Source organism: Camelus ferus, chromosome 3 (genome assembly GCF_009834535.1).
Source record: "Camelus ferus isolate YT-003-E chromosome 3, BCGSAC_Cfer_1.0, whole genome shotgun sequence".
Lineage (NCBI taxonomy): Eukaryota > Metazoa > Chordata > Mammalia > Artiodactyla > Camelidae > Camelus > Camelus ferus.
Window position 1 is genome coordinate 106,853,019 of NC_045698.1, and position 23,202 is coordinate 106,876,220.

The 23,202-nt window shown below is 46.9% G+C and overlaps 1 protein-coding gene across 1 annotated transcript in view; it reads right to left on the reverse strand.

Annotated features, from left to right (window-relative positions):
• FAT2 (FAT atypical cadherin 2) overlaps nucleotides 1–23,202 on the reverse strand; it is a 70,641-nt gene that overhangs the window by 23,391 nt on the left and 24,048 nt on the right. The window contains exons 3-13 of the mRNA XM_032477149.1: nucleotides 22,744–23,058; nucleotides 18,159–18,217; nucleotides 16,318–16,629; nucleotides 15,057–15,267; nucleotides 13,696–13,835; nucleotides 12,743–13,024; nucleotides 11,440–11,650; nucleotides 6,832–10,890; nucleotides 5,091–5,287; nucleotides 3,037–3,190; nucleotides 828–1,061 (exon numbers count right to left, since the gene is read on the reverse strand). Of these exons, the coding sequence (XP_032333040.1) occupies nucleotides 828–1,061; nucleotides 3,037–3,190; nucleotides 5,091–5,287; nucleotides 6,832–10,890; nucleotides 11,440–11,650; nucleotides 12,743–13,024; nucleotides 13,696–13,835; nucleotides 15,057–15,267; nucleotides 16,318–16,629; nucleotides 18,159–18,217; nucleotides 22,744–23,058 (6,174 nt within the window). The remainder of the gene's footprint in view (nucleotides 1–827; nucleotides 1,062–3,036; nucleotides 3,191–5,090; nucleotides 5,288–6,831; nucleotides 10,891–11,439; nucleotides 11,651–12,742; nucleotides 13,025–13,695; nucleotides 13,836–15,056; nucleotides 15,268–16,317; nucleotides 16,630–18,158; nucleotides 18,218–22,743; nucleotides 23,059–23,202) is intronic.

The following is a 23,202-nucleotide window of genomic DNA, read 5'->3' on the forward strand; positions in this document are numbered from 1 at the left end:
CACTTCCTCCAGGAAGTCTTAAATTTACTCTGTTGGTGTGGAACAAAGCAGGGTGTTTTGACCCTACTTTTTATCATCATCGTCATCATCATCATCATCTCCTGTGTTCATCTGGTTATTTTGACCCTGAGGGCATTTTTTACCCCACTTAAATTATATAATTTGATTCAAGAAAATTGGATATGTGTATATTTACATATTTATGTGTCTATGTAAAAATACATATCTCCACAATGAAGCACTTCATGATGGCAGAAGCTATAAATGTTATAATGTGGAATGAATACAAGGCAAATCCAGTTTTCTTTGTAAATATTAAACAGAAAAGAGTTAATCCTAATGAAAATAATGTCATTAAAATTAACATATAAAATATTTAAACCTAAAAATAAAATCTAAAATATTCCACTTCATTTTATAGAAAATTGATCCAAGAATTTAATAGACCTAGTGGAGTTTGTGCCTTAAGGTTCTTTCTTGTGGCCAGGTTAATCAGAGTTGAATAATTCTGATTGGTGTATTTCAAATTAAATGTTTGTATTCAAAATGTTCCTGAGGTTAAACAGTGGAACTGGAAGGGCTCTAGGTCTAAGTGGCAGTGAGAAACAATGAGGCTGAAATACCCCATACGGGCCTTGAAACATTACCAAACTCTTCATCACTTAGCACTTAGATATGCAGTTTATGGATATTTTCTACTTATAAGTGTCTGTAGACTCAGGAGGGAGGTACAGTCCCTTGCCAGTCCCAGAGCAACACAGAGAGAGCCAAACCCTCGCCCAGGGTGACCCCATAAGCAAATGGCCTCCAGTCCTTCTCTTTCTCACCTTGGTCAGGATCCCTGGCCAGTACCACCGCCACAGGGGTGTTCACCGTGGTGTTGTCGAAGACCGCCACAGTACAGTGGCTGGGGAAGAACCAGGGGGCGTTGTCATTCACATCCTCCACGTGAAGGGTCACATCCGCCTGGCAGGATTGGCCGCCTCCATCTGTCGCCTTGGCAACAAGGCTGTATACATCCTTCCTCTCTCGGTCTAGTGCTGTGAGTGTGATCAGCTCCCCTGGCCGGAGAAAGGACAGCAAGTGAGCTTTCTCTTGGGGCCGTGACCCTGGCGTGTGCCTTCCAGATGTCTGTGTGATAAAATCTCAGCCACACAGAGTGCTGTCACAGAGAAAAGGGTCAGGCCTGTGTACTCATGAAAGACGCTCATCCTGTGTCTCCCCACACCTGCTTGCCTCCCTGGTCACACTCCTCTAGCACGTCCCCAGTTTAGGGTCCACACCAATGAGCTACCAAAAGGCACGACACTTTTAAAGGCCAGTTAGGCAGTTTATAACAGCACATGAAATGTGTTTAACCTTCAGCCCATAGTTTCACTTCTAGGAATGTATTCTACAGAATCATCAAGCCAAGGATAAAAATATACATAGAGATGGTCTCTGCAGCATTCTTCATAAATAACAACATACTGATGACATCTTGTGTGTCTTTCAAAAAGATACTGGTTAAATATATTATCATTTAGTCATGCAACAAGATACTGTGCAACCAAAAAGGAATTATGATAAAGCTCTATGTGGTGCCTTGTTAATATCTCCAAGATATCGCTACGAGAAAAAAAGCAAGTCACAAAATAGAATGCTATATAGAGACTTGGGGGAATGCACAGAAAACCAGTCTGAAAGAATATATACCAAGAGTGCTTATCTTTGCAGGAAGAGACTGGTTCTTATGAAGACTTTCCAATGTCCTCATAATAACACGCCTATGTGGTTTGAATTTTTGTACAATGAACGTGTATTATTTCCATACTCCAAAAAAAAAACAGCTGAGTTGTTTTTTTTTTTAAGACCCTACTGATCATCCTGCAGCTGAACAAACAGCAGCAGAAAGAGATTAGGTCACCTACTTAGGGTGACTCAGCATGCCTATGCTGGGATCGGGACGGGCACTGCTGACTCCCATCTACCAGACAGCTTCCTGGGATACTGACTCTCACCTGCCACCTCCCTGCACAGGAATTTCCAAGGCATCCTTTGAGCTACTGGTTCAAAGCCAAGTGTGAGCAGCTGGCCCTCTGTGACCTGGGCCTTCTGTGCTGCCCGTCGCCACACCCTCCCCTACAGCAGCAGGACAGGGACCCCACCTTTTCCAAAGAAGCAGCTTCCACCCTGTCTTCTCCACCAGTTTCTCATAGCCCAGCCTCTCCCAAGTGTTCCTGGTCTGCCTGCTGGGTTCTCTGCTTCCCTCTCTCTGCTTTGTCCCCTAACTAATGATAATGACAGTGGAAACCATATTCTACTGAACTTTTACTATGTGCCAGACCTGGGCTAGATTTCTATATACTTTATTTATTGGGATCCTGGCAACAGTGCTATGAGGTTTTATCTCCAGTCTGCAGCATACAACCTTGAGATCATGTCTTTGACCATGACTCACCTGCCTGCATCCTTCAGTGGTTCTCAGTGGGGGACATGGCACCGCCTGCCCTGAGGGCCTTATCCTTTGCCCTCTTTCCCCACCTTGTGTGCACCAGTTTCTGGCTCTCTATCAGGTCCTCCGATGTGCGCACTCTTTCCCAAAACAAGGTCCTTGTATAAACTCTCCGTCTGCCTTGAATGTCCATCCCTACCACTCCCTTACCCAATGACTAACTTTTAATGTGCTCAAGTCTCACATTAAAATGACATTTCTTCAGAGAGATTTTACTTAACCCTGCTCCCAAGCTTAAGTCTGGTTTTCCTGTCAAACCTCCCCTAGCATCCTGGGTTTTTTAATTCTGTGCATTTCAAACCACTGATTTAATGACTGGCTTTCCCACTAAATTGTAAAGACACAGATCTTGTCTTATCAGTGTGTTGATTATGTCTTTAGCATCCAGTGAATGCTCAGCACTTAGGGCCAATATACATTTTGCTGAGTGAACGGTTGGATGGATAATGGAATTCCTGTTTCTCATCCATGGAGCCGGGGTACTGGGCACTCGTTTTTCAGTAAATCAGTTCTTGGCTTGATCTGCAGTTCAGGAAACCTACCTGTATGAGGATCCAGCTTAAATTCATCCGCCCCAGGACCGTGCAGAGAGTATGTGATCTGTGCATTGGTGTCGGAGTCCAAGTCTGTTGCAGAAACTTTCAGAATGAAATGTCCTGGAGATACATCTTCACTGACTTTGCCAGTATAGAGAAGCTAAAGATGGAAGACAAAGCAGAGGGAGACATGCTGAGATCCAGAGAGAGGCAGAGAGAAGCAGAGTGAGAGATATGAGGACAGAGATGAAGGGGCAGATGGGGGGAGAAGCAGAGAGAGGAGGGGAGGAGAACAGAGGGTTGGAGAATGAGAGGGAAAATGCAAGGAAAATAGAGATTAAAAACAAGGAGAAAGATGACAAGAGACGTAGTCAGAAAAGCTGAGAATGAGAGAGAAGTTCTACCACCTGAAAGCTCACACTCAGGCCTAGAAGGACCTGCTGCAATGCAAGGGGTGTGGCACAGAGGAGAGGCTGGAGCTCCCAGGGTTCCTACAGCTGCTGGCTCTGGACATAGCTTCCAGGCACACTGGTCCCCCCACTGCAGGGTGTGGGTGAGCATGGACCTCTGTATGTGCTCTGGGTGGAGGTTTTGTGCCTGGAGGGGCTGTGTGGAGACAGCCCCCCAGGTCTCTTTCCCCTGGCTCTGGTGATGTGGTTGACCACCTCTGAGAAGGCCAGGTTTAGCATGGTCCCAGCCTCTCCCAGCACGGGGAGCATGCGGGCTGGTTGGAAGGATGCTGAGGGGAAAGAGGAGGAACCTGTGGCCACTCTTAACACCCAGAGGCTGCCCTTTTGACACAGGTGGTCATATTGGATCCTTCAAAGACATTTTCCATGCACCCCCCTTGATAACCCAAGTTATCTTTTTCTCTCATGCTTCTATGAGGTTGGAATATAGAAGACAGAGGAGGGAAAATGATAAGATATATGATTTGTGTGCGTTCCAAGGTATGTGTCCATATGTACGTATGTGTGTGCAAATAAAGTATGAAGAACTGAGGTATCCATATATGCAAATGCGTTTGTAAGTATGTTCTTGTGAGTTATATATGTACATGGGATGGATGAATGTTGTGGGTTTGTAGGTGTATGCTTCTGGGTATCTGTGTGTTTTATGTATAGGTACTTGCATATTTAGAGAGAGTTGCAGGTGACCCTTTGACTATGTGTATGTGTGTGAGTACATAGGTATAAGTTTGCATTAGTAAATGGTTGGATTTTATATAAATTTGAAGTATGTTAATTTGAGATGTTATAAAATTTAAATGTTAATAGTTTAACTTTATCTAGCAACTTTGAAGTAATGCAAATCCCCCAAAGTTAAAAAATTATTTACTATGTTTAAAAAAAAAGTTTAAAAGCAAAGCTGTATGACAGTGATTGTTGTTTTATGCCCTTTAAGAGTAGTTCCCCTCCACGTACACACACACACACACACACAAACATACACACACCACTCAACATTTTCCATGGAAAATTTAGTGTTGAATTATATGAGGTCCGTAGGAAAGCCTCCTTTGTCAAAAATGTAACTCCCCTGCCTGCCTGCTTGTGTGTACGTATAACCAGAAGGAGGGTATCTGTTGGTCTGTATAATGCATGCAGATGTGAGGATATGCACATATAAGCATGGTGAGTGGTGCTGGGCATCTCTGGGGGTGGGTCTCTTTGAATGTATTGGACAATAATGAGCCATGCTAACAAGCTGAGCCGTGGAAGGGCCTCCCCACTGGGCATAGCAGACTGTGTTTGGAGAATGAAGTTACTTTACTTCTAGATATGTCTTGCAGAATAAAGGACCTTTATAGGAAGTGTAGGGGGTGTGGTATGGACAATGGGTTCTAAAGAGTTTGGTGACATCCCTTCTAGGGGAGGGGAGGCAATTACCTAGAATGGTGCCTGCCTAGGGCACTAGTCTGAGGCCAGCTGGGGTGAAGCAAGCGCAGGTATCAATGATGGCCAGCCCCAGAGGTGGTACCCCGAGTCCTTCTCCTTCCTCTTGCCCTTCACTCCAGCTTCCTTGCCTCCACTCGCACTACACCCTCACCAGGCTCTCACCTGTGAGCACTGTGGGCTGTTATCATTGATGTCCAGGACGAAGACCTCCACGAGGACCGAAGCCTGGAACTTGCCATCGGAAGCTGTGATTTGGAGCAAGTATTTGGCCGTCTGCTCACGGTCCAGGGTCTTCCTTGAGAAAATTCTCCACTCATCTCCAGCTTGGCTGATAGCAAACTGGCCCAGGGGATCTCCCTCTAAAAAGATGAGACAGAGCTTCCAGAAGTCAAGCAACAGGAACAAACCAGACTTTGTGCCGTAGGTGGCTTGCCCACCTGACAGTTTTTAGGATTGCTGGGGAAGGCAAAAGTTTCCTCCCTTAACTAGGGACCACAGTTATGCAATGAGTCAGTTTCTTGGTGTTGTGAAGCCTCTTCCAACTCCAAATGCCTCCTGTTAAACGGAATTATCACTGCAAGAAACCCTGCTCCAAAAGATGTGGCTGAGGGGCAGGTTTCTTACTGGTGTGCTTTGGAAGACTTTGAGAAAAGTTAAAAGGAAGTAAATTTCCATTCTATACAAGAACCTTCTAGTATCTAGTATCTGTTTGACAGTGGAGGGACAGGTGATTAACAACACTAAACTCTCTGAGGCTTTATTTGCAGCTGAGGAAATTGGCTAAGTGGAAGTTTAGGTGGATCATGAGGTTTGCTTCTGAGTCATCTTTCCTTGACACAATCACTCACCAATAGGGGAGATGGATTTTTGAGATTCTAAGATACCAGAGTTCCAAGATTCAGCTATTCCAAGAGTTGATGATATACTGACATTTTTAACTCTATTATTCAGAGATTTTAAGACTTTCGTGTTTTAAGAGTCTTGTATTATAAGATGATTAAAATTCTGTTTCACTAAGACTCCATAATTCAAATAGCTCTGATCCAGGATCTGTCTCCAGGATTCTGTGCTTCTTGATTGGAACTTCAGGCTCATCAACTCTCCACCAGACAGCTATGATAACAGAAGAAACCATGACTCTGGAAATGGAATGACATAGCACCTGGGAGACGGGGAAAGGGGCACTGAGAAGTAAAGAAACTCTTTTGACCACTGGTTGCCTGGTTCAGCCACTGGACAGAGATTGGGTAATTTAGATTTGCAACAGATACCCATCAAGGAAAGCAGTTTATAGGGTGTGGTTTTAACCCTAGCCCTGATGCAAGCTTGGAGTGTAACCTTGGTTGCATTTCTCCATCTCGGCTTTGGTTCTCCTATGTGTGAAATGAGGAGATTGGGCTGGAATTATATCTAAGGAAGTGTTTTACCTCCAACAATTGGGTCCTGTGATTGACTAGGAAGCGTTTTCTACTCTCCACAACTTGCATGAGGCAGAATACTACTCTACAAGGACGGTCACCTCATAGAGTTTTCATGGACCACACAACTTTGATTCCCTCTCCACCTCCCAGAAGCTGAAAACAGTTACAATATCTCTTTTCTGTTCTATCTACTCCACCTAAGGTAATAAGAAATCCTCTTTACAAGGCACTTTCCAATTTATAGGGGGCTCTCAAAACTGTTTCAAGTTAGACCTTACCAACATCTCTGTAAGTTGAATGAGAACATGCATATCAAGTCTATAATTGGAGCAACTAAGGTCCTGGGAGGTTAAGTGTAAATTTACCCAAGGTCACTGCTAATTAGTGGCAGAGCCAGGACTTAAACCCATAGCTTAGGGAACCTTTTACTGGACTTTTTTCAACACACCCCAGTGTCTCCATTCCAAGATAGGTATCCTTACCTGTGATATAGCAGGTGACCTGTCTGTTCTGCTCAGAGATATCAGCATCCAAGGTTTTAAGAGTGGCCACAGGTTCACCAGGTTCACTGTTCTCAACCACGGATCCTCTGTAGTCTTCAGAAGCAAACTGAGGGGCGTTGTCATTCTCATCTGTAATGGAGACTTCAACCAGGACCTGAGAAGATAGCTGGATGGTCCGGCCATGGTCATAGGCCACCACATAAAAGCGGTAGATCTGGCTGGCCTCACAGTCAAGCTCCTGGAGTGTGGTGATCCAGCCAGTCTCACTGTCAATGGTGAAGAGCTCATGGATATTGCTACCAGGGTCCACTGGCAGCCTGTAGCTCACCTGGCCATCAATCCCAGTGTCCTGGTCATTGGCAGTCACTTGAATGACTGAGGTCCCCACTGGCATATTCTCAGTGAGAACAGCCTTATATGGATCAGCCTCAAATACAGGCCTGTTGTCATTGACATCCTTCACTTGGATGTTGACAGAGACCAAGGAACCCAAGTAAGTGTCATTATGGGGGCAATGTGCCATCAAATCAATCTGGTACCATTTGGTGGACTCATAATCCATGGCCTTCCTCACCTTTAGAACCCCTGTGTTTTGGTCCAAGGAGAAGATGCCATCCTTGTTGCTCTCTGGTGTGGTGCCCTGCACTAGACTATAGATGACTGGATCCTGAGCTGCCACTGCTTTAACATAACCAATTTCAGACCCCTCTGGAAGGTCTTCTGATGCAGAAAAAGTATACAGAGGCTCAGAAAATTTGGGCAAGGATACTTCATTAGGAACCACCTGAAGTCGTAGCAGCATGAGAGAGTTCCAGTGAGGAGGGCCCCCATCTTGGGCTTTGATTTTTAAGTCAAAGGCCCGATTTTCCAATCCCACCAGGCTCTCTTTTACCTTGACAACACCAGTAGTTGGGTTAACTTCAATGACCTCTTCTTCCAAGTCCTCCATTGAATCCACTGAGTAAGTGACATCTGCATTCTGACCTTCATCTGCATCATAGGCCAGCACCTGGATGACTGGGGAGTCTTTACTGATGTTGGATTGAATGGATACAGTGTACTCAGATGCTTTGAACTGTGGGGGGTTGTCATTTTCGTCTGTAAGGATGATCTTCACAGTACAGAAGGCCACTCGTCCTCCTCCATCCTGAGCCATGACCTTAATAGCAATGACTCTTTCTGTGGAATTTTCCCGATCCAGTTTCTGCAGAGTGGTGATCTGGCCACTGGGGTTTATGGAGAACTTCTCACCTGCCAGTTTATTGATGATGGTGTAATCTACAGTGCCATAGGGACCACTGTCTTTGTCTATGGCTAGCAACTCAATCACCTTGGTTCCCACCTTTGCATTCTCAGCTAATTCTGCCTCATAAACATGCTGCTGGAACTCTGGGCTGTACTTGTTGGCATTTGTAGTGTTAATATATACAGGCACAGTGGCTCGGAAGACCCCATCAGAAGCACCTACCCTCAAATTGTAAGAAGAGTCCAGGTGCTTTTTGCAAAGGTTAAACATAGAAATTATCCCTGATGAGCTGTTAATGGAGAAGTGCCTGTCCTGATTGCCAGAAAGAATCAGGTACTCCAGGCGAGAGGTGTCCTTGCTGTCAGGGTCAAGAGCTTGGACTTTGAGGACCAGGTGTCCACAGGTTGCTAGCTCACTGACATTGGCTTCATACTGAGGTTGCCTGAACTCTGGGGGATTGTCATTGATGTCAGACACATTGACAACCACAAGGGTTTCACCAGTGAGCGGGGGGTCTCCTCTATCCATGGCCCTGACCTTCACATGAAAGTGTTGTTGGGCTTCATAATCCAGCTCTTGAACTGTGGACATCTGCCCTGTGCTACCATTGATCTGGAAGAATTTGGAAACATCTGAGCCATCCTCTACGATCTGGTAAGAGACATCACGATTCTGCCCTGAATCCTCGTCAGAAGCCAACAGTTGGATCACAGGGGTCTGAGCAGGCAAGCCTTCTGAGACTGAAGTGGTATATACCAACTGAGAGAAAGTGGGAGGATTATCATTGACGTCCTCCACCAGGACTTCCACTGTGGCCTCAGAAAACGACCCCAGAGCTGTGTCTGTGGCTCTGACTGTAAATACATGTTTGGTCTTAGACTCATAGTCCAAAGGGCCTGTCACTGTTAGGACACCAGTCTTAAAGTCAGTGGTGAACAGCATCAAGGGCTCTTCCTCCACAATGTTGTAGATGAGCCGGAGTCCCTCTGGACTCCGAGCCTGGGTGTGGAGAATTGGGGTATAGAGTGTGATATTTTCAGGCACTCTGACTTTATAGTAAGGACTCTGAAATAGTGGGTTGGACTTATTTCTCACAATGACAAGTACCTCTTCCTCAGTATGGAGGGATGGGGTGCCTCTATCCCGAGCAATGACTTTGAGGTGATACTTATTTAAAGCTTGATAATCAAAGGGTTTCTTCAATGATATATCCCCAAGATAGGGGTCAATTCGAAAATATGTGTACTCTTCAGCAAATGCATATGTGACAGCACCATTCACCCCCAAGTCCTGGTCAGTGGCGGATACCTGAAAGAGGACATCCCCTGGCTCTGTGCCATCTTGGATGATTGTGTGGTAGGGCAGATGTTTAAATTCAGGGCAATTGTCATTGACATCCTCAATAGAGACTCGGACCAGAGCCTGAGCCACCCGCTGAGGTGTCCGATTGTCCCTCAATTCCACTGCCACCTCGTGCGTATCCTGTTGTTCTCTGTCAAAAGCCACACCTCTTGTCTGCAACACGCCTGCTGAATTGACCATGTGAAACATATCTGTGCCGTTCAAGAGGAAGTAGGATAGGGTGTCATTCAAATGATTGCCCTGGGCACCGAGAATCACCAGTGCCTTTATGTCCAGCAAATTCTCCTTCACTGTTGCCCTGTAGACATCCCGATCAAACTGCAAGCTTGTGTTAAGGGCTTGTGCCAAAGAAATTTTTACCAGTGCAGTATCTTGATAAAGGCCGTCAGAAGCCCTGATGATGAGCTCCCGAGAGAGTCCCAGGAAAGCAGGCTTCAACACAGATATGCAGCCAGTAACGGGATGGATGGCAACAGCTTCATCAGCATTGCCAGTTTTGATGCTGTAATGGATTTCTGAGTCATCATCACTGGCCCGCACCGTGAGGAGCTCCATACCCCGGTGGATGGGCTTCAGTACTGCTACTTCATATATCTGGTCTGAGAACCTGGGAGGACAGTCATTTACATTTCTCACATTGATTATGACCTGGGCAGCCCCGGGTGCAAATAAGATGGGACTTCCTTGGTCATGGACATAGATGCTGAATCGGAAAGAGGGCATGCTCTCGTAATCCATTTCGAATATGGTGGTTAGGGTTCCCATGCTGGGATCAATTTTTAAATACTTCAGAGCCTCTGGCTCCAAAATTTTATAGACCAACAAGGAATTAGCTTCTTTGTCACTGTCAGAGGCACGAATTACAAGGGGATTGTTGTTTTCATCCATGATCATGCTGTTCAGTGGAGCTGCTTCACTGATTTGGCCCACAAAAGTCGACTTGGAGAACATGGGAGCGTTGTCATTTTCATCAATGATGTAGACAAGAACCACGACATCAGTAAACACACCCGCCATGTTGCTGCCTCGGATTTTCAGCTGGTAAGATGAAATTTTCTCATGGTCCAAGTTCTTCTGGGTGGAGATGAGGCCAGAGTATGAGTTCATGGAGAATACGCCATCCTTGTTCCCCTCTCTTAACTCATAGGTGACTTCTGAGGAGCTTGTAGCTGAGATAAGGAGAATTGGGGAACCAATGGGGATTGATTCAGGGATCTCTACAAAGAACTCGGTGTTTGAAAAGATGGGGGCACTGCTCTCCGAGGGGTAGATGTGAATGATCACCGTAGCCAGGTCATGCCGCTGTGGGGAGCCTTGATCTTCCGCCTTCACTGTCAGAGTATACCGGGCATGATTTGCCTGATCCAGTTTCCGTGCTAGAGTGATGATGCCTAGTAGGGGATTGATGTTGAAGAAACCCTCACTGTTCCCTGAAACAAACACAAGAAGTTGACCACATTTTCAGGAGATACCAACTAGGCTTTCTAGATCAGTAAAAGGCTATCACACAAAAGTTGGACAGGGCAAAAGCTACATCCTGTGCCACCCTGGATTGAGATATAATGTGTAGGGCTGGTACATATTGTATGAAATTCCTTATAGTAGGTGCTCCGTTAATGGCAGCTTCAATAATCACTGAGTCTTTGGGTCACAACTTATGCTACCAACCAAAGCCATAGTAGGTTTTTGAAGCAAAGAAAGGAGACTTCCACTTTGTAGGAAAACACACTCCTCTGTGTATGTCAGTGGTGACTTTTATAGGAAAAGCTTCAGTTTCATTATACAGAATTTTAAACCATTCCTTACATAACTTTTAATAGCTTTGGTCATGATAGTCCCAGGGAATGCTCTAGAATGATAACTTGCCAAAGCTTAGCAAGCTTGGCACTTGAATAACTCGCAAATCCATGCCTCTGATGCTATACCTCATTGCCAAAGCCCCTTCCCTCACATTCTGGACCCAGGGCCAGGCCCCTCACCTTTGAGGAGGGAGTAGTGGACCTCAGCATTGGCTCCCCGATCACCGTCCATGGCTCGGACCTGGAGCAGTTCTGTGCCGGGGGCTGTGGTGTCAGAAACACTTGCCTCATAGTGGAGCTGGGTGAAGCGGGGTGGGTGGAGGTTTCCATCCTCCACGTGAATGGACACCCACACAAAGTTCCTCTTTATGGGCATCTCCTGGTCACGAACCTGTGGGCCCAAGGGGGTAATGGGATGAGCAGCAGATGTATGGGAGGGGGCAAGGTTAGATTAAGGTCAATGAAATAGAATGCCTGGGGAAAATATACCTGATTGTAACTCTCTGTATTCTTTTAAGTTTTGCTCTCATGTATGCTCTTTTTTATTTTTAAGTAAGTTTGTCACTTCATGATTATTAGGCTTAGCTATTTTCATGGATAACTGCACTTGAGGAGAAAGGCAGAAATAAGTGGAGAAGCAGTATTTTCCAGTTTAATTCTCAGAGAATATTTGTTCTCCAAGGTGTTAACATGTTATTCAGGGGAAAAAAAGTTCTATGGTCAGATAAATTTAAAGAGCACTGAATTAAATGAAGTTGAAGTTTTCTTAGCTGCCGGACTTCTCAGAGCCTTTAGTATGTATTTAAATGCCCAGAGGATGATAAACTAACACATAAGAACCTTGAACCTTGAGTCAGGAAGGCTGGACTCTGATTCTGGTTCTGCCATCAAGAACTGGATGATGGTGAGCAAGTCTCTCTTCCTCTACAGGTCTCAGGTGTAAGATAAGAGAAATGGGTGGGACCAGGGCTGGGACTAGAGTGATGCAAAGGAGGCATGTAGGGCATCAACTTAAGGAGGCTCTCATTCTCGGGGTCATAAAAGTGCAGGCATATGACCCAGAGAGTTAAGTCCTCCTTAATTTGTACCCTCCAAACCTCGCTCACCTCATCCTAGTGCTTGCTCTGGGTGGGATGTTCTCTGGGTCCCTCCCAGCTCTGAGGGGATGTAAATTCACATCGTTGTTATCATACAGTCATACAGCAGACTTGTTGGGAGGGATTTGAGTGAGCCCAGACAAAGCCAAGGTTGCAGGAGCTTCTTTGGCAGCTGTCCCATCTCTTTCCCAACTCCCGGGCATCCATTATGGAAGGTGCCTCTGGCAGACTGTGAGATGTCACAACTCATCTCATGGATTATCATCATGAGCATCAGTACACCTGGCTCACCAGGGGAAGGGGAACCTTCAGTATGCCTCCAAGCGTGTCCACCCCCGCACGTCCACATGCAAGCGCATTTTTACCCAGTTTTTCAGTTAACTCACCATAACTGTCAGTGTGTGCTGGGATGGCCCCGAGCTCAGGTCCAATTTCCCCACAGTTACCAGGACACCACTACTTGGGTCCAGCTGAAAGAGGCTGGCACTTCCCGGGTCTTGGCTGCCATGTATAGTGTAGATGAGGCCTTTGCCCTTGTCTTGATCAGTGGCCTGGACTCGGAGGAGCTCAACCCCAGGCAGTGTGTCCTGGGGAACTCTGACCTCATAATGAGCCTCCAAAAACTGGGGCCGATGGTGGTTAACATTGGCAATCATGAAGATGTAGACCTAGGGAGGAGAGTGAGAGAAGACACACTGTAAACTCCAGGGGGACAGGGACCTCGTCTGTCTAGTTCTCCACCGTTACAATGGTGCCTGGCACACAGCAGTCACTTGATAAATATTTGTTGAATCAATGACAGGATTTCAAAATCACAAGGCTTTCAAATAGTATGCATTCTAGTGGTTTTCAAAAACAAAATTCTTGTTAAATGGTCTTTTCTTCAAATGAAAATCTTTTGGTGAAATTCCAAATATGACACAAATAAAACTGGCTGAAACCAGAGTATAAACCCAGAGCCCCACTTCCTTCATTCCTTATATCCATGGTTGCCCTGTGACACTCTATCTTTAATTGAAAACCGCTTATTTTTTAAAAAAGAAAAAGAAAACCACTCATTTAGACAAAGCCCCTCATTATACAGAGATCCACAGTAGAAACAGGAATTCTCCCAAGACCACAGATTTAGAGGGTATATCAGATAAGACTGGAATGCAGAACCTTGATGCCAAATTCAGTGTTCTTTGAGGTATACCACATCCACAGAGAGTCTTCTGCATCCTCATCCCAACTGAGGAGGCCCCTGTGTGCTTGGTGGTACAATGGTGAGCAGAGCTGCTTTCCCACCAAGGAGGCCTCCCATCTCCTCTCCACCAGGGTTCCCCATGAGGCCTCTCACCTGGGTGGCAATGGTGTGGGACCCATCGGTCACCTCCACAGTCAAGTTATAGCTTGACCCTCTCCTTGTATCTAGGGGCCTGGCAATGACGATGCTGCCCGTGGTCTTCTCAATGTCAAAGTCCATGTCTTTGTCCCCACCTGGAGGGGAAGTAGGAGGAAAGCACACACGACCTCAGTGATGTGGGTAGATGCACACCTGCTATGGGATTTGGCTTGCAGATGTAGAGGAGGTGGTAGCAGCTCCGGTCAAGTTATTATCAAATTATTAAGATCCTAATGATGATACAGGAAAAGGTACACTTACAAGGACTTAAGAGTCCCAGAGGACCAAAATATACCATAGAATGTATGCTGCTACTAGGATTGAAACATGCAGGAGTAATGGACTCTACCTTGTGGCTTACAGATAATTTGCATGGTCTAAAGGAGGCTAGATGCAGGGAAAAATGGAACTAACTCTTTTCAACCAGAGGGAATTGATTTAATAAATGATGAGACTCCAAAGTACAGAATTAGCATGTAGCTATTTAAATATCTACTAGTAGAAATCTGTTTAGTGATGTGGAAATATGTTCATGATATGTTTTAAAAGGTTGTAAGACAGTATTTAAATATAACCCTACGCATGTGTGTGTGTAAAGGAAAATGACTAGAAGGAAACATCAAAATTATAACAGTGGATTATCTTCCGATTGGTGGGAGTTTAGGTGATTTTTATTTTCTTCTCTGTACTCATTGTTTTCTAAATGTTTTATAGAGTACATGTATTAACTTTGTGCAGCAACAACAACAAAAAAACCCCCAAACACTTAAAACAAGCAGTGAATCGGTACTGGAAGTGAATCCAAGAGGTCAGAAAGCTTGAGACAGGTTGGTACCCAATCTCTGAAGCAGCCTGGGAATCTCTGTAATTGGACTTCATGGTCCAGGTGGTACTGAAACTCTTAGATTAGAGATTCTTAACCTGGAATCCCTGGCTGGGTTTCAGAGAATCTATAAACCCCCTAAATTTGTATGCAGATGTGCGTGTGTGTGTGTGTGTGTGTGTGTGTCTGGACCACCATCTTAGGGCTCTCAGGAACTCGGGGTAGCTGAGGCCCTGTCTGGCTCTTGGCTGGGGTTACCAGTGAGACCATGGAGGTTCCACCTGAGGTCACAGCTGGTGTGGAAGGAAAGCTTGGCAGAAGTGGTACCCTGACTACCCCTTGCCGCAGAGAACCAGGGAAGAGGCAGTCACCATTCATGGCCAAAACAGTGGCTGCTGGAAAGTGTGACCTTGACAGGGCTCAAAAGGACTGTGCCATGAGGACTAGAGTGGTCTGTAAGGATAGGAGGGGCTGGCCCTCCTTGGGCCCTCACCTGAGATGCTGAACCAGAAGAGACCAGGTCGGCCCTCAACACTGATGACCCCCACCATGTGGTTCACGGGGTCTGTCTCCATCACTGTGAAGCTGTAGTGGGATTCGTCAAAGGCCAGTGGGATGGAAGAGGGCCGGGGCTGGGGGATCCACTCGATGTGTAGCCGGACACTGGCCGAAAGTGGTGGCTGCCCACCGTCTGTTGCCTTGATCTGAAAAGATTCCAAAACTGAAATTGAAGCTTTATCTGTAGGGCTGGGGCCAAGAAACAAAAGATCCAGGCGGCCAGGCCAAGAGACAGAGCACCCTGTGACTGACTGAACTGGCCTCTCATTCATTAATTTATCCATTCAACACAGCTGAGGGCTTTCTGGAAACAAGGACCATGCCAGTTGTCGGGGGCACAGTGGTGAACAGAACGTAGAACTGTGCTCAGAAACTCATGGTTCTGAAACTATGAGTCAAACTTTCATAGTTAGTGAAACCTTGTGAAAAGTTTCACATGAAACTTGAATCAAATGATGAAAAAAATGAATCAAAGCTACTATTAACTGAAGGCCTTCTGTTTACTGGTTCCTAAACTGAATTTAACATGCATGGACCCTTTACCCTTCCCCAAACCATAAAAGACTATAATTTATTGAGCTCTCACTGTGATCAGGCCCTGCGCTAAGAACGATATGTGCAATATCTTATTTAATCCTCATGACAGCCCTCAGAGAGGTACCTTTACCACCTCCCTTTTGCAGGAGGAAACTGAGGCTCAGCCCAGTTCAACTGCTGAGGCTTGTCTACCTGGCCAGCGGTGAGGCTGGGATTGGATTCAGGCTACTGAGATGACAGCCCCAAGCCCTAGTCACTTGCTTTATGGGCTTCCTACAATGAGTGTGTTCTTATCCCCATTTTACAGATGATAAAACCAAGGCTCACAGGGTTAAATGACTTGTCCAAGTCCACACAAGCAGTTCTATGGTTGGAACCCAGGCTTATCTTGATTCCAAAGCCTCTGCTACCCTCATCAAAATTCTTATCTCTAAGGATAGAGTGGATTTTCCAGGCAAGGACCTTATTGCCCTCAAAGAGAAAGGCCCAGAATTCTGAGCTTTTGGCTAAAGTCGAGTTTCCGTTTCTCTGGGAGAAAGCCACGGAGGGAAGTACCACCTCCATCATGCCTCATGGCTGTCTTCCTCCTCCTGTATCCTCAAAGAACATCCTTAGCCAGTTATGCCACACCCCCTCCACAGCCTGCATCCACCCCTCACCGTGAGGATGTTGTACTCTCCAGCTGTGAAGGTACTGCTGGATGACACCACACCTGTGACCGGGTCAATACTGAAGCCCCCCTCATCATTCTCCTCGATACTGTAGATGACCCTGCCATTAAGACCCGCATCTGGGTCTGAAGCCACCAGCCTGTACACAGGCCCAGGGGTCACCGGGTTCAGCCTCTCTGGAAGGCGGACATTGAAGAGCTTGTGGGAGAAGACAGGGGGGTTGTCATTGACGTCCAAGATGCGCACCACCACCCTAGAGGTGGACTTCAGGGAGGGCTCCCCATTATCCAGCACAGTCACCTGGGGACAGAATCCAGCATGAATTGACAGATACAAAGCAATGAAGATGTATCGCCACCCACTACAACCCTGCCACTACCCCTGCCTTTGAAAGCCTGGACCTATCAGTCAGTCTGTTCTGTGGTATGTGCTTGTGGTTTTTATTATTATAAGCTCACGTACTTGGAAGCCAGCTCTCTGGTAACCTCACCCACAGGAAACAAGAACAGAGAAAGAAACCAGAAAGGACTGGAAGAAGACAGAGTTGCAGAGGCTCTAGACAAAAGCTGAAGCTCTTTACTTGGGAGGCCCATGGGCCATTTCTCGCAGAGACCATTTACTTTTTATTTGCTCGTAATTCTCAGAGAATTCTCAGAGAAGCTTTGTTCTCTGCTTTCCTTAAGCTACTGGAGGTTAGAATAAAACAAAGGAGAAGCTGTTTATGGAGGCATAGGTGGTACTTTTGGAGTCAGACCTGTGGCCTGATGCCTGAAATGAAATCCAGAGACAGCACAGGCACTAAAACAAATTCAGAATCAGGCGCCGTTTCATCTAGGGGCAAATCATCCTCCACATCAGTATGAGGTAGGACACTCTAAATGATTCCAAATTTTGTAAATATTTTGATGTTTCAAGACAAATCCCTCTACTGAACTGTGGAAAACGCTTCAGTCCCTAGAAGGCCATTTAAGGGGGAGGGTGTAGCTCAGTGGTAGAGCGTGTGCTTAGCATGCCCAAGGTCCTGGGTTCAACCCCCAGTACCTCCATTAAAATAAATAAATAAATACAAGAATGAATAAACTTAATTACCTCCCCCACCCAAATAGCTTATCTTAGAAGTCCGCTTAGCTGCTGCTTACTCTTACTAGTAATGCCTGTTTCATACAGAGGGAAGGTGTAGAGACTCGGAGCACAGAAGGCAAATTTAGCAGTGCTGCTGAGGAATATGCGTGCCTCCCACCTGGTGTCTTTAAGACTAGAAGAGATACCTTCTCATCAGTTATGGACAGCACAGGAGGGGCGTAACCAGACCCCTTCTGATTTAATCCCCTCTAGGTCGAGACCAACACCTCTTATTGGAATGGTCACCAGAAATGCGTATGTGATTTTAGAGATATCCTAGAAAGAGCATATCTAGAAGACAGAGATCTGTGTTTTCATCCTTGCTCTGCTACTGACCCAGTGTTTGACTTTGAGTGACTCTCTCTGGACCGTGGAGGTGGGCTGGAAACTGGACTGGACAAGCACGTAGTGCGGGTGTACTCCCTCTTCCTGCATTCACTGTAGACGTTGCTAATCAGTCAGTGTTTCCTGTCCCTCCCAGACATGGTTTCAGATTCCTTCCCTTCACGGTGCCAGCAAAGACCCGGAGAGTCTTCACCGCCAATCACAGCAAGATTCAGCTTAAGTAGGAACTCCTCCCTGAGTCAGCACCCTGCTCAGCTACAGTCTGGAGACGTGCATGTGGCCCCAAGGCTGGGCTTGGCTCCAGCCTGGCCTCCTTCAGGAGGTTTTTCAGTCCAGCGAAGGGGTTCAGTAGCACTGCTCACCTCCAGGATGTGTTCGTCCTTGGTCTCTCGGTCCAGCTGCCGGGCCGTGGACAGGAGACCTGGGGGAGAGATGGTAGGAGGGAGGTCGGAGCACAGAACTCCAGGGCCATTTTACTGGGCTAAGTTCAGGGGTTCCATTCAAAGCCTAGGTCGGAATCTTTTTGGTCTTTGGAGAGCAAGAACATGAAGGGGAAATGGAACCCTGGAGACAGAGGTGGGAAAGTGAGGAAGGGGAGAGGATGACAGAAGTGTTGGTATCAGCAGTGGTTCCCGCCTGCGTCCTACTTTCACCATTAGGAGGGTGCTGAGCACAATATATTGTTGAGTAAAACAGGCAGCTTCTCAGGATTTACCACAGGCATCACGGTCATTGCCTTCTGTTCACGAGAAATTACAAAGGGGTGGCCCTTTACTCCTTTGTTGTTACTCTGTTATTCACCTGGGGCCTAGGACCGGCTCTTCCCATGCCTGCTGGCACAGATGAGCCGGAGAAGGGCTCCTCTGGACTCCTCCCAGCTCCTCTGTGAATTAAGGAAGGTGGACTTAGTGAGCTGGAACTCTGGTTGTAATTTTCTAGGCACTATGTCTGTAAGTTGAGGCCACAAAGGAGCGAAGGTGCCAGTTCTCTACAAGCATCAATGATGTCAAGACTGAGGTGGTCAGGGCCCCAGAGGGGCATCCAACCAAGCCCACAGACTGAGAGGTCGTAGCCCTGTGGGGAGGTCTCTTTTAAGTGAAAGGAGAGCTATTAGCAGGAGTCAGTGGGTTGTCTAAAAACTTTCAGAATGTTTCTTGATCTTGTTTAGGCAATTAAATGATGGAGTAAGGGAATGAAGTGTGGGGATGGGGGCTCTGTGAGGGGAAGGGGGGTCTGGGGTTGGGGCGGGGCCTCCGGTGCTGGAAATGGGAGTGTGGTGTGAGGAGTGACCTCCGTCAGGGGCATGTTCTTGCCTTTGTGCTATGGAGTCAAGTCATCCCGGATTTTTCTTCCCTCACTGAAGGCAGGTGTGGGAGGGATTGGACGAAAGTTCCTGGAAAGCCCCACAGCCAGAGGCCCTTCCAGTAGGAGAGGAAGGCACGCTCCTCTCGGATAGAATGAATATTGTTTCAGGTCGCCCACCCAGCCTGTCCGCCAGCTGAGAGGCCTGATGGGAAAGGGCCGGCATCCGGTGCCCCCAGGACTCGCAGGGATGAGAGGGCCTTGTCAGGAAGCCTTCCTTCTGGCGCAGTCCTGCTCTCTGCCCCCTCCTGCTCTCTCTTCATCCCCCTTCTTCTCTCCTCTTTCCCTGTTTATCCCTCATCTTCTCTTCTCTCTGCCTTCCCATGTCTTCCTCTCTCCCTCTCCATCTCTGCTTCTCAGGATCTCAGTCACTCTTCCTCCATCTCTTGTTTTTCTTTCCTCTCTCTCCTTTCTCTCACCACTGCCTCCCCCGACCTTTTCAGGGGCCCCCACCTTCTCCAGGCATTGCCCCTGTTCTTAGCCTCATCCCCAACTCTGAAGTCGACATCAGGTCTCCCAGGGAGTGCCCCTGTAGGATGAGGACATGGCAGAACCATCCCAGGGGGCCGGTGAGGGTCCACCGAGGACCCTCCTGGCACAAGGTGGGCACAGCCATTCCACTCTTAATCATTCCTGCCCTCCAAACCAGTGTCCCCTGTCACCCCATCTCAGGCCCTCCTCAGCCTCTCCCTCTCCTCTCTTTCCTCATCCAGTGGTTTTCCAACTACTGTTGATTTCACTCTAATGGGTTCCAGATCCTTCTACTCTTCTCATCGTGCCCCACTGCCATCCGGGTCTTACCCCGCCAACCTTCCCAGCTTCCTGTCCCTCCTCTGCCTTCCCTCAGAATGAGCAGAGCCACCACTCACTGAGCTCTTCCACAGCCAGACTTCTTCAAAGCTCCTTATATATCTCTATTAACCCGTTTAATCATCTCAACCACCCAGGTGGTAGCTGTAATTGTCCCCCTTTTACTGGTAAGAAAACTCAGTCATAGAGCAGTTAAGCAACTTTCCCAAGATCTTACAGTTAATAAGTGGTGGGAATGGATATGCCTCCAGAAAATGGACCTACTTGCTCTGTCTTCAGCAAGACCTGGGTCTTCTTCCCTCCTGGCTATTGCTCCTGCCACTGTCCTTGCCCAGGTGCCCTCCCAGACTGCTGCTGCCTGTCACAGTTCTCCCCACCCTTCAGCCGAGCATAACCATTCCTGTTCCGTGAACCTTTGCTGATCCACTACACTGAGCAGCCTTCTCTCCTCTGAACAGTCACAGCATCATACCTACACATGTTTTATGATGCTGTACTGTTTTTACACTGGTTCTTATAGTTTTTTCTCTATCCAGATCTTCATGCTCCTGATAGATCGAATTCCTGAAGGCCTGAAATTGTTTTATTTATTCTCCCATCTCTCCATAGCACACAGTTTAAATGCCCTATAAGGGCAGACACCTTTAAATGTTTGCTGAATAAATGAATCTTGGCCTTAACCAAAGATTGTGGGTGCTGTCAGAGATTTATTTGCTCATTTCCCAATTATTTATTGAGGTCATGCTATATGCCAGGCACCAGAAATATTCTAGTGGGCACAAATCAGTCAAGGTTCCTTTTCTGGAATGCCTTTGAAGTCCAGTGAAGGACGTAGATAATTAATGAAATAAACACACAAATGAATGCAATGTTCTGTGTGATAAGTGTTTTTTAAAAAGTAGATGCTGCTGGGAGGTGTAGCATAGTGTCAGGAAAAACTTCTCTAAGGAAGGGATAGTTGGGCCAAGATCTGAAATAAGAGTGGGAGTTAGCCTGAAAAAGGAGAGGAGAAGAGACTCCTGGCAGAAGGAACAGCATGTGCAAAGGCCCTGTGCCAGGAGAGAGCATGAACTGAAGCAGGGCATGTGGCTGCAACTAGGGAGTGATAGAGTGAGAGAGGCAAGATGAAGCCAGAAAGGTCAGCAGGGGCCAGGTCAGGCACAAGTCTGTGGGACACAGCAGGGTCTGGCTTTACCTTAGGGGCATTGGGAAACCATCCAAGATACTCAGTAACGAAAGTAGGATAAGAAAGGTGGGCTAGGGGCAGGGAGCCATTGTTAATTTATTATTTTAATTTTCAAATATTCATGCTGATAAAAATTTCTTCTCCTCAACTACAGGAAGACTAAGAACATCTCTGTCCTCTGGGGCATTTGCCAGACCTGGTGTCAGGGAACTGTTAACAGTAAACAGAGCAGGGATTTGGAAGAAGGAGAGAAGCTGTTGCCTTAGGTGAGAGATCTCTTCCCTCTCCCAAACAGGGAGGGACAGAGTGGGCCCAGGCAGAGAGCCAGCTTAGGCCTGTTTTTCAAGGGAAAATCATCCTCCTTCCAAGAGGACTAATCCACTCTCTGAGGTCAAAGGGTAACAGGACAGGTTCCAAACAGATGTCGCAGCAGAGGCCCTCGTCTCCCCCACCAGCAGTCTGCCTCAGCACCCCCGATGGCCCATCACTCCTCCTGACTCCCTTTGTCTTCAGGATCTGCTGCTACCATCTGCCTTTCCCTTTCCCCCTTTTGCCAGAGTCTGTCCTTCCAGGACAAGAGTAAGTTGTTGGAGCTGAAGGATGGGAGGTTGTGTTCGAAGGAGAGAGTGTCAGCCTTCTCTGCAGTAGGGCTGTTACTGATCATCATCAAGAGGAATATGTGGCCTTGGAGAAGTACCTGCAGCAGTGGGAACTGGCTCTCAAGTTCTGCTGGGAGCCAGGCAGGTAGCATAAATGCGGGAAGCAGGCTAGGAGACATACAATAGGGAGAGAGGGGACCATTGGGGCAGAGGACACGCCTGGTCTGTATAGGGAGCTGCTGTTGGCTCCAGACTATTGTAGCCCTGCAGGATGTGGGGTCAGTGTGGCCAGATCTTCTAGCTTTTTTAAAGAACAACCAGAAATCTGGAATGTTGTGTAAAATGTCCTAATTTTTAAATGTTGGCAACAACTGGAAAAATCACTGTTTAAAGCTTGTGTGGGCCAAACAGGAACACCTTTGTGGGCCACCTCTGGTTAAGGACTGTAAGCTGGTAACCTTTGGATTATCCCTGTAAACTGTCCAAGATGGCCCTAGGCTAAGGATAGATCTTTGTGAGGTGGTTGACTCCACTGAAGTGGATCTCTGTCACCACCGCTACAGGGGCAGGCTTGAGATCAGTTTGGAGCTAGAGTTAAGAGATTCAACCTGTGGCTTGTGACTCCAGGGAGGGGATCAGTTGGGAGCATTTGGAGGCCAGAAACAGTTCCAGCTTGACCACCAGATAATCTGCTTAGCTTCCCTAAGCCCCAGGGAAAGAAAGCTGACGTACTCTTGTTTTCCCATAGAGACAGACTTTGTAAAGCAGTGGTTCTCAAACTTAGCACACATTAAAGTTCTCTGGATATCTTAATAAAATACAGATTTCTGGGCCCCACCTTGAGTTCTGATTCAGCAGGACTAAGGTGGGGACTGAGAACTTGAATTCCTAACAAGTTCGTAGGTGACATTCATGATGTCGGTCTGGGACCACACTTTGAGAAGCACTGTTGTAGAGAATCCTATTCATCCAGCATTCTGAGGTCCTTACCCGTGAGAGGATGAATAATAAAGAATCCCATATGGTTGCCACTGGTGATGTTGAAGGTCAGCTTCCCTTTGGAGCTGGAGTCTGGGTCCCAGGCATTCAGCTGGAGCACAGAGGTGTGCAAGGGTGCGTCCTCCCGGACAGAAGGGTAGAACACAGGTCTGGACATCTGGGGTGGATTGTCATTGACATCCAGAACCTCAATGTAGACTTCAGTGACAGAAGACAGGGGCACAGAACCCCTATCCACTGCCAGTACCGTCAGCCAGTAGCAGGATGTGAATTCTCGGTCCAGGGGTGCCAGGGTCTGAATCATTCCTAGGGACAGGAGATCATCAAACCCAAAATGTTTTAGAGCTTAAAGTAGCTTTAGAAATCACTTTGCCTAACAGTCCCCAAACTGTACTGTGGAAAGGATATTAGTAAGTATTCTCTGAGAAAAGGGAACTTTGCCAACATGGA